Below are 11,442 nucleotides of genomic sequence, written 5' to 3' on the forward strand. Positions count from 1 at the left end.
CTTGTTTGACTATGGGTCCTGCAACCCTGGGTCTTCTCTTAGCGCTCAGGGGGCTTCTGGCAATAGCCCACTCCAGAAACCCCGCTTGTGGCTTGCAGCTCCCCATGCCGGTGCTTGGGGAATCCAGAATATAAGAATCTTCGTTTTGAAAATTCTGGAAGTTGGTGGCAACTTTTGCCCACTTTGTCCTGTTTTCCAAGGATGAGAGGAGCAGGTTTACAGCCTATCCCAGGGTCTTCCCAGGTGGCGCTAGTGGTAAAGAACTTGCCTGCCAGTGCAGGAGACTTAAGGAGACACAGGTTCAATCCCTGGGTCAGGAAGATCCCCTGGAGGAGGACATGGCAACCCACTCTGGTATTCTTGCCTGGAGAATTCCATGGGGAGAAGCCTGGGAGAAACCTGGTGGACTACAGTCCATAGGGTCGCACAGAGTCCGACACAACTGAAGCAGCTTAGCACGTACAACCGGCCCATCCCAGGACCTTCCTGCTAACGGAGCAAAGTGAGGTGGAGGAGCTGCCTCCTTGCTCTGCCCTGGTGGCTGCTGAAGCCCGTTTGGAGGCTGCAGCTCACCTGGCGCTGGAGCCTGCTCAGGGCTGTTCCGTCTTGGGCAGTGCGCACCTTTGAACACCTGAGCTCAGGTGAGCACCTCCGGTACAGCCAGTCGTTCTGCAGCACCTCTCTGCCTCGCTCATCAGGAGCCTTCGCTCTTGAGATAACAGCCTGGCCGTTACTATCCCCCCTCCCCAGCCAATGACCTCCAGATCCCGGACACCTGATGCCACTCTTGGATTCACAGGGTGTCAAGATCTGAGGTCACAGAGTCTGCAAACAAGCCAAGCATTTAAAGTAACCGCACACATTCTAGTACTGTGGAGCCGTGAGTCCCTGCCTCTCCACCCTGTTCCTTCTCTCCCTGCAGCCCCCACGGTGGGCACCTTCCAGCAGGAAGTGGAGGGAGGCAGAAGAGGAAGGTAGAAAGTGATCGGCTACACGTGCCAGCCAGGGGGGTCACGGGTTCTCTGCCAGCCCTCCTGGAAGCTAGAGGCATGTCTGATTGGGCACTCAGATCTGCCACAGAGCTGGCAGACGTGCACCCCTGGGAGCCGTTGCCAGTGCCCCTCCCATCTAGCCCTGGAGCCCTATCCTTGCTCTCCTCTGTCTCCTCTGTGACATCCCTGCCTCATAGCTCTCTAGAGGCACCCGGCGCCCGGCGTACTCAGCAGAGCGCTAGCACATTTCCCAACCTGTCACTGGCCTGCCAACCCCCAGAGCCATCAATAGCAAAGGTAGTTCCTCTGAGACAGACAGCAGAAGCCTTGCCGGGCTAGCAAGTGGCATGCATGATTCACGGCCTCAGATGGGCTGGGGAGTCAGGGCACCCCAGCTCATCTCTGTCTGACCAGGACTTGTGTCCAGAGAGGGATTTCCACGATGTTAGAAATCATGGCTAGACAAGCTCGGGGCGCTCTGGGCCACGCTGGAGAGGGAGAAAGGGCAGTGTTTGTTGCTCACCATGACCTTCAGGCCAGCGAGGGCCCCAAGGCTCAGCGTGTCACACCAGAGCACAGACAATCCGGGGATTAACCTGCAGACATCAGCAGTAAGTCTCAGGAGCCTCGGGGTACGGGGATGGGGAGGGAGGCAGCCACGGGAGTGGGAGTGCCAGCCTCAGCCGCGGCAGGAGAAGCGGCTCCCGCAGTCCCCACAGTTGCCAGCAGGTCGCTGTCAGACTAACGCCAACCAGCTTCTGTTTAAACTTGCTCCAGCACAAATCATTTTTAAAACCCGGACTGCAAAGTTCCAGGCTTTGGGGCCTGCCAAGTTCACAGTGCCCCTGTGTAGTCATTAATACTTCCCTCCCAAATTTATTAGTCTTGAAGCTCGCCCATAACTTATGAATTACAGCCGCTGGTGGGAGTGCCACAGCTTTTACCATATATCACAGTGAGCCTCGGCGTCCACCCCCCGCCGCCCCCGCACTGCACCGGCGCTCAGAGAAACCTCCACGGAGGTGCACCGGGCCGCAGAGCTGGCACCGGGTCTCACCCTGGGAGAGGAGAGGCTTGTGTGCTGACGGAGGCAAGTCGGGCTCTCTCCCATCACTGGCCTCCTGATGGGGGGCACTGGAGACCAGGAGAGCCCCCAGAGCTGTAGCACTAGAACTGGTGCCCCTCACATAAAGCAGAGAAGCACATACCAGGGTAGGGAGGTGTGGGTGGCTCTGAAAGAAAGATGTGGGATTCAGACTCAGGGCTGGGTTTGGATCTCAACTTGGCCTTGAACAAGTTACTTAACCTCTCCGGACTGGCTTCACGGCGGGGTAACACCTGCAGTCACTGAGGGTGTCACACTTGGTTCATTGCTCTGGTGTCACTCTCTTAAAATTCTTAATGTTTTTTCTTTCAGTGATATATTAATTTCAGGTATACCTGAAAATACTTATATATACTGGAGAATCACAGTAAGTCTAGATAGCATCCATCACTATGCATAGGTACAGAATTTTATTTATTGTGATGAGAACTTTTGAGATTTATTCTCTTAGCAGTTTTCAAATATACCATACAGAGCTAACTATAGTGACCATATTGTAGCATATCCCTGTGACATTTACTGTATAACCGGAAGTTTGTACCTTTTGAGCCCCTTCACCTACCATTTCACACCCCCTCCCTTGCTTGCCCAACCCCTGCCTCTGAGAACCACCAATCTGTTCTCTGTATCTCTGAGCTCAGGGCATTTGTTTGTTTTAGGTTTTGTTTAAGATCATACCGTGTCTTTGTCTGACTTATTTCACTTAAGCACAATGCCCTCTGGTCGATCCAGGTTGTTGCAGATGTCAAGATCTCATTCTTTTTTGTGGCTGAATAACATTCCATTGTATGTATGTATGCATGTATGTGTGTGTGTGTGTATGTGTATGTACCACATCTTCTTTATCCATTCATCTATTCTTGGACACTTAGGTTATTTCCATATCTTGGCTATTATAAAAAATGCTGCTGTATACATTGGGATGCATGCATCTTTTCAAATGTTTTTGTTTTCTTCAGATATATACCCAGAAGTAGAACTGCTGGATCATATGATAGTTCTATTATTATTATTATTATTTTATTTTTTTTTTAGGAACCTCCATACTGTGTTCCAGAGTGGCTACACCAATTTATATTCCCACCAACAGTGTACTGGGGTTCTCTTTTCTCTGCCATCTCACCAACACTTATTATCTCTGTCCTTGTGATTCTAGCCATTATAACGAGTGTGAGGTGACATCTCCCTGTAGTTCTGGTTTGCACTTAATTGCACTCCTTGAGTGAAGTTGAGTTCCTTTTTGTGTACCTCTGGCCCACTGTGTCTTCTTCAGGAAAATGTCTATTCAGATCCAATTTTTAAATTGGATTATTATTTCTTTTTTTTTTTTTTTGCTATTGAGTTGTATGAGTTCTTTATGTATTTTGGATATTAATCCTTATCAGGTATGATTTGCAAATATTTTCTTCCATTCAGTAGATTGCCATTCATTTTGTTGATGGTTTCCTTTGCTGTGCAGAAACTTTTTAGTTTAGTATAGTCCTACTTGTTTATTTTTTGCTTTCATTGCTTTTGTTTTAGTGTCAAATCCAAAAAAATCATTGCCGAGACCAAGGTCAAGGAGCTTGCCTACCGCCTATGTTTTCTTCTAGGACTTTTATGGTTTCAGGTTTTACATTCAAGTCTTAATTCATTTTGAGTAAATTTTTGTGTATGGTGTAAGTTAGGGGTCCAGTTTTCCCAGGACCACTTACTGAAGAGACTTTCCTTTCCTCCTTGTACATTCTTAGCTCCTTTGCTGTAAATTAATTGACCATATACGGGTGAGTTTATTTCTGAGCCTTAATGCTTTTTAAACAAAGGGCCCCACAAATTATGCAGCTGGTCCTGAGTCTGAACTCTGATTGTCCCAACTAGGAGCAGAAGCACATCGCCACTGAGAAGGACTGAGCACTCGGCCACACGCACTGCCCTCGGCCTGGCACACGGCTGGCGCTCGGCACATAGCAGTGTCCTTTCTCGATGAGGCTGCCCTTGGCCTGGCACACAGCTGGTCATATAGCAGTGTCCTTTCTCAATGAGGCTGCCCTCGGCCTGGCACACAGCTGGTCACATAGCAGTGTCCTTTCTCGATGAGGCCGCTGAGCTGTGGAGCAGCAGCGTGGAGTGTGGCAGTGGGAGCCCTGGCTGGGAGTCAGGGCCTCCCTCTGGGCTCGTATCTGCACAGGACGTGTGGGTGTGCAGTCCGGACTCCCCACTCCCACCCCACAGCCGGGCCAGTCCCGCCGCCCAGGGAGGCCCACCTGACTCACCACGCCCTCTTGCTCCACCTCGCTGGGCAGGCTGGGGCTCTGCCCGAGGAGCACACCCACATAATGAGCACTGCCAGCATAGCGCTCGACCAGCTTTAGGAGGATCAGTCAGGAGGGCTGCGTGGAACAGCCCTAGGAACAAAGGTGCTGGGTGGTTGACAGCAGCTGCCACAGCAATGACCTGAGACTTAGGGGCCGGCAGGGAGCACCATGGGCCAGGGTTTCAGGGAGGTGACAGACAGACCCAGGTTAGACTTGACCTTCATCATCCCGGTGGAACATATAGCTCACCAGCATGTAGGTATTTCTTATTCCCATTTTACTGAGGAAGCTGAGGCTCAGAGTGGCCAGGGATTTGCCTAAGACCACAGAGCAGATGTCTGCAGAGCTGGGGCTGGCACCTGGGCTGTTTCGTCCTGGAGCCTGAGTTTGTACCAGCCCTTCTTTCTCAACCCTCCAGTGTCAGCCAACCCTGTCCTCCTGTGGGGCAGTTCCTGCATGGCCTTAGGGCTCCTTAGTGCCAAATCAAAGCAAACCTCGGGGCAGGGGTTCTCTTAGATGGAGGGTGGGCAGCCCCATGTCGGGGCTCACTGATGGCCTCTTCCTGGCCACATGCATCCGTGCCTGCCTGCATTCCCTCCCCGTAGGCTCCCACACACCAGTAGTCATTAATCTCTGGGCAGGAAGTACCAGGGACCAAGAGCAAGGCTGTGTGCTGCATGGTGCTGACAGCGTCTCAGAGGCTGAGGGGAATGGTCCTGGGAGGTCATGCAGGCCCCGGACCCAGCCTCGGTCATTGTCCAGTCATCCTATTCATTTGTGGGTAGTATATGCCAAGCCCCATGCTAAGTGCTGGCGAGACTCAGTACGATGTGGCCTCTGTGTGGGAGGGGACAAAGCCCCAGCCCAAGTGGTCAGCGTGGAGAAAGGGGCCCACCTGAAGCAGAGAGAGTTGGGGAGTGGGTGGCAATCAACACTGCTGGAAAAGCCTGGGCAAGGCCTTGCTCTGACTGCCTTGAAACTCACTCTGAGGCCCCTGTGTGGGTACAGGTTTGGAGCAGAGGGAACAAATGCAGACTGGACAGGCCTGCAGTGGCTGCCTGGAGATCTAGGTTCTGTGTCAGGCATGTCCATGGAGTGAGCAATCCCATTTATTAATCCCTGCAGGCATGGTGAGAGGCCAAAGGGAAAAGTGTGAGGTCTGACCCAAGGCTGGATGGCAGAGGGTATCTGGGTATCCCTTGACTTGTCACAGGTTCAGCAGGAGCTGAATTGCTGGTAAGAATGGAGGAGAAGCATGGAGAAGTGACCAGGGTCCTAGGGTACCATTCACCAAGGTGGAGGCGGGGGGAGAAACTGAGTTCTCTTTTGGACACATTGAGTCAGAGGTGGCTGGAGGTCATCCAGGAGAAGCTGTCTGGTTGGCCAGACCAGTCAGAAGCTGAGAGATGTCTGGGCTGAAGGTCACCTGGCTCAGGTTACTTTTATCCATGGTTTTGATGAAGATTGAGCATCCTCAAATGAACAGTCAACACTGAGGTACAAGAGAGAATTCCTTAGTAGACAGAATCAAGATTCAGAATGCTTTCAGCAGGCTTTGGGCTGAGACCAACAAGCTGACATTTGCCTAAGATGATAAACGTGAAGTCCTCTGTGGAGCCGACACAGCCATGGTGTGGTGAAGGCCTGGCTGGCTTGGCCCCAGTGCCTGCAGAGAAGGCCTGGCCTGGGCATCCATGTTGGCCAGACTCATGAGTCAGCAGAGTTGGGTGGCTGCTGAGCCCGATTGGAGGATGTTAGGCTGTGTGAGGGGAAAGATCCCAGCAGATCTCCGGGAGGACCCACCTGTTAAGCAAGATGAAAGGAGGTCGCTGTGTGAAGTGCCCAATCTGCAATCTGGAGCTCTGAAGGGCACAGTGACAGTCAGCTCCCTCCTGCCTCCCCTGTCCCTGATTTGGTCACATCTGGAGCCCATAGTGACTTGAGAGGCTGGAAAACCAGGGAGGGTTGAAGAGTGAACAGGGGTTTCTCAGGAGAAGAGACATCTTGGGAGGGATGTGAGGGCTTTGTAAGTGCTGGAAGGTCTGTCATGTAGTAAGTAGAAGTGGGGTGTGGCCTTGGGGCATGTGGGAACAGGACCCAGATACCCGGATCTGCAAGGCCTGCCATAGCGGGCCCTTCCTAAGGAGACGGAGACTGGCTGCCTGACCATGCAGTGGAGGTCCCCAGGAGGCCCTGTGCCCCCTGGAGGTGGAGGGCCAGGCACCCGACCCCGCTGAGCACAGATGAGTCTGATTATTAGAGCTGCTCCGCAGAGAGGCAGGAGGCCCCTTCTGTGAGGGGCTCAGGCCGTGGTGGGCAGAGCGCAGGCAGGGGTTGAGGGGATGCTCACACAGGGTAGGGTGGGGGGAGTGCGGCCCTCGATGGCTCCAGTCCCTTCCCACTCTGCTCTCTCACCTTTTGAACTTCAGGCCTGGCTGAGGGGCCGGGAGCCAGCTAGCCTGGCTGTCATGGTCTCTAAGAGCCCCACCAGCTCCCCCCATGGTACAGATGGAAAAACTGAGGCCCTGAGAGGGGACGTGACCTGCCCAGGTTCCCATGGTGGGCCAGTGGCAATAGCAACACAAGAACCCAGGCTCTGGGTGTTTCATTCATCCAGGCCACCTCCTGCACATGAGCCCCTTTGGGACTCACGGGTCTGTGGATACTTCAGCTGAGTTTATTGTCCTGCCCTCGTGACGTGGCCCTCTACAGCCACACTGCAGGTCCCTCCTGCCACGGCCTCAGGATAATACCAAGATCAGTGACCAGACTTGTCTGGCCCGGTGGACCCGGTGGCCCTTGCACTGCTTGCCAGGAACAGTCACACCAGCCTCCTCCCACTTTCCAGGGCAGCCTGCAGGGCTAGACAGCATTTACAACATAAATTATGAAGAGCCACGGAGAAGAGGGTTGCTGTCTGATTCTGAGGGAGCGTTGCTGGTTGATCCTGAAGCAGGGCCTGGAGCCAGCCTGGGGCCCCTCCCTCAGCTCAGGCATTAATGCAGAATACACCTCTGGCCGCAGGCATCTAAAGATCAAAAGAGGCCAAAAAAGCTTTTAAGAGCCAGGTTGCTGCGTGTGGTGCCACCGGGCTCCCCGTGTCAGGGCAGACACGCTTCTGCAGCGATCTCAGGTGTCAGGAAGGCGGCCACGGAGAGCAGCAGGTTCCGTCACCTGCAGACCGAGGCTTCTGGGGGTGTAGACCCCCATCCTCGCCTTCAGCCCCATCAGGGCCTGTCTTCCCTCCCCTGGGAATTGCTGTCTGTTCTCCCATCTAGTCTGACACCTTCCCAACAACTCTCCCTGCACCCTTGGGCGTGCCTCACACCTGAGCCTGTTCACACTTTCCTGTGCTTCCTCACTGTGCTTGGGGCAAGGCTGAGCTCCTTACGATGGCTTTGGGGTCCCCTTTCATCTGCTGTCTGACCCCCCCCCCCCGCCGACCATGCTCAGGCCTCGCTGATGTTCTCACCTCTCCTCTCTCATCCCTTCCCACCCCATCAGAACAATGAACCAATTCTGAGACCCTGTTCCCATGCCATCTCCCGTGACCTGGACAGCTTTACGCCTTCTCATTAGTTATTCATTCAGCAACTCTTTACCGAGCACCTCCCACGTGCTGGGAGCAGGGTAGGGCTGGGGGTGCCCAGCGCCTGTGTCCATTCCTGGGTGGAGTGGAAGACTGAGGGGGCTGTCGCCTATGATCAGCCTCTGCAGCTGGCTGTGTGCGGCTGAAATGGCACTCTGAGGCTTTTGCACTGAGGTGAGCATTCCCGGTGACCGTGAGAACCTCAGGTGGATTCAGAGACTCAGGCCATCCAGGCAGGGAAAGCCCTAAGTGACTATTTCCACACCCCTTATCTCAGAGAAGGGCAAGCTGAAGGCAGAGAATGAAGGGGCTTCTTCATATCACACAGCAAGCTGGATGCTCCATCAGAACCTGGGTCCCTGATACCCAGCCCAGCACTGGGGCAGATGAGCCATGTTGTCCCCCTGGAAGAGCCACGTGGCAGGGAGCTTGTGGGAGACCAGTGCCTCCTCGTGGTGATGGGGGCAGAGGCACTGGGGGGAGGAGCACGAACTGGCCACACTCACCCTTCTCTGTCCTCACCTCCGCAGAAGCCACAGTGAAAGATGACATGAACAGCTACATCAGCCAGTACTACAATGGGCCCAGCAGTGGTAAGTCTCTGTCGGTGCTATTCTGTGTGTACCAGAACCTCTGTGTGGCCCCACGCCAGAGGTGACCCTGGCGACCCCTAACATCCAGGCCAGGGACAGCTTGACCAGGCGGTCCATCTCGTGGCCCCCGTGAGCCATAACCACGGGCAGAGTTCCCAGCAAACTCTGGTGCCTGCGCTCGAGTGCTGGGATGGGAGTGCTCCAGGATGTGCGTGGGGGACCCTGGGGCGGAAAGGGGCTGGAACCTAGGAATCTAATGACCTCAGCGCTTCCCAACCTGAGAACCTTGCAGGATGAGCGTGAGGAGGGTGACAGAATGCATAACTGGGTGTGAGAAGCAGCAGGCACTGGCCTGTCCTTGTTTATATTGCATTCTTGCTCTTCAGAAAGTCTCAGGGGACCTGGTGGTTTTCACTTATGAGAAAGGTTGAGTTTTAACATAATACTCAGTCCTTCGGGGTCTTGTTTCTCCTTAGCCAGTGTCTTGAGTCTTGTAAGGTTTGGGTTTCACAGCCCTTGAAAAGTGAAAATGTTAGTTGCTCAGCTGTGTCCAACTCTTTGCGACCGCGTGGACTGCAGCCCACCAGGCTTCTCTGCCCATGGAATTTTCCAGGCAAGAGTACTGGAGTAGGTTGCCATTCCCTTTTCCAGGAGATCTTCCTGACCCAAGGATCGAACCCGGCCTCCTGCATTGCAGGCAGATTCTTTACTGCTGAGCCCTTAAATCCTTGTAAACTCCATTCTCAGGCTAGAAGGTTATAGTGTGTGTCATGCTGAATACATCTGAATTTTGTCTTTTCTGCAGTTTAGCCCTGTGTAAGGCCTCTTTCCCTCCCTTTCTCCTCCTCCGAAGCCTTATCCAACCTGCTGATCTCAAAGACCACCATCTCTAGCCTGAACCTCTCTCCCAGCCCACTCTCCCTATCACTTTAGAGAGAAGCCCACACTATGCCTGCTGTAATTCAGGCCCTTGATACTTCTCACTTAGAGCGAAGACATTCTGGGATGTCCTCCACCCTCTGCTTAGAATGCATCCTGTAGAAATTCATCAGTTTTCTGAGGGCACAGCTCTGGTCATGAGTCTCACACTGGACCCATTTAAAACTTTGAGTCCTGCTGACCATGACATTCAGATTCCTTGTCATAGCACACTGCTGGGTTAGTCAGGATGGGCTCAGTTATGCTGCAATGATAACAACCCCACATCTGAGCGGTTTAAATAAACCAACAAAGGACCAGGGCACACGGGGCCAGGGGCTCTTTGCCCAGGCTGTTATCTCTACCCCGTCTCCATGACAACAGAACAGTTGTCATGCCTTCTAGAACAGTGTTGACCGCACGGGCAGAGCACAGCTGGCTTATGTAGCTTCTCCAGAAAATGCCACCGATCACTTCTTGCAGGTGACTTGCTGAGGCCTGTCACATGTCTGCACCTGATAGGGAGGCATAATTCTCCCTCAGGGCAGGTGGTGAATATTGGGAACCTGGACCATTTCCCAAGGCCTCTCCCAGCAAAAGCCATTCATACTCAGGGCACCCCCACCATCTAGCCCGGCCCCCATCAGGGCGCAGAGGTGCGGCCGGGGTGGAGAGTGACCCACACCCCTCCTCTCTTGCAGACAGCGGCGTCCCAGAGCCAGCTGTGTGCGTGGTCACCACGGCCGCCATCGACATCCACCAGCCCAACGTCTCCTCTGACCTCTTTTCCATCGACGTGCCCCCGAAGCTCGGCAGCGATGGCACCGGCGCCAGCGCCAGCTCCGAGAGTGCCACCCGCTCCACGCGCAGCTCTGGCACCCGGGCCCAGAGTGACAGCAGCCAGACGCTGGGCTCCTCCACAGACTGCAGCGCCGCCCGCGATGAGCCGCCCTCTGGGCCCCGCCCCTCCGCCCTGCCACCGCCCCCGCCGCCCTCTCAGCAGCAAGCGGCAGAGGCCACAGTCCAGGACCTGTTGTCCCCCCTGTCGGAGGACCCCTGCCCCTCCCGGAGGGCCTTGGACTCCGCCCCCCGTGCCCAGTCCAGCCCAGAGGGCTCGGCCCAGCCCAGCCCTGAGCTGGAGCACAGGGTGAGTCTGTTTAACCAGAAGAACCGGGAGGGCTTCACCGTCTTTCAGATCAAGCCTGTCATCCATTTCCAGCCGGCCGCGCCTGTGTTGGAGGAAAAGTTCAGATCTTTGGAATCCAAAGAGCAGAAGTTGCACAGGGTCCCTGAAGCCTAGAGCCTCCAGGCAGGCTGGGAGGGAGGCGGGGAGACAGCCATCTCGATGCTCCCCCGGGGCCCCGGTGGCCACCAAGGGTCACACGAGGGGCCCGGGAGCCCTCCTGGCTTCCCTCAGGGTGCTGCCTGCCTCCAGGGAGGTGACGCCAGGCCCGGAGGCCACATGCCTCAGACCTCAAAGCCCAGAGCTGGCGCCTCCTCTCACCCTGCTCAGGGGAGGGTGGTGCTCATGGCTGGGGTTTTTTTTTAAAAACCACTTTTACAAAAACCAGCCTGTGGCCCAGCTTCAGCAGGGTAGAGCGTGGGGGCCAGCTCAGCCTCTTCCGTTGCCTTTGTTCCCGACGCCCACCCTGGACCCTCGGGAACAGCACTGTGAGCAGGGGCTCTCCAGCCCCACCCCCAAGCCGTCTTTTCCAGGAATCCCGGGTGGAGCCCACACAATCACACACAGACCACCATCTGAGCCTATCTCATTTGTCTTCATTTTCTCATTTAGGCATGAGCGTTTCTGAGTCTTTTCGAGACAAATCTAGTTTCCACCTTCTTGGGACATAAAGGGATGGGTCTGGAGGAGGGTGGGAGGATTGTGGGGGGGGGTGGGTGACAGCCATTTTCCAATCTTGGCTTTAATAATAAAAACCACCTGCACTGA

The 11,442-nt window shown here is 54.7% G+C and overlaps 1 protein-coding gene across 4 annotated transcripts in view; it reads left to right on the forward strand.

Annotated features, from left to right (window-relative positions):
- Positions 1-11,442, forward strand: part of TMEM266 (transmembrane protein 266) — a 123,557-nt gene extending 112,115 nt beyond the window's left edge. For all 4 annotated transcript variants that reach the window (XM_043921847.1, XM_043921848.1, XM_043921849.1 and 1 more), the window contains 2 exons: positions 8,511-8,573; positions 10,193-11,442. In XM_043921847.1, the coding sequence (XP_043777782.1) occupies positions 8,511-8,573; positions 10,193-10,791 (662 nt within the window). In that variant the 3' untranslated portion in view covers positions 10,792-11,442. The remainder of the gene's footprint in view (positions 1-8,510; positions 8,574-10,192) is intronic.

Source organism: Cervus elaphus, chromosome 13, assembly GCF_910594005.1.
Source record: "Cervus elaphus chromosome 13, mCerEla1.1, whole genome shotgun sequence".
Lineage (NCBI taxonomy): Eukaryota > Metazoa > Chordata > Mammalia > Artiodactyla > Cervidae > Cervus > Cervus elaphus.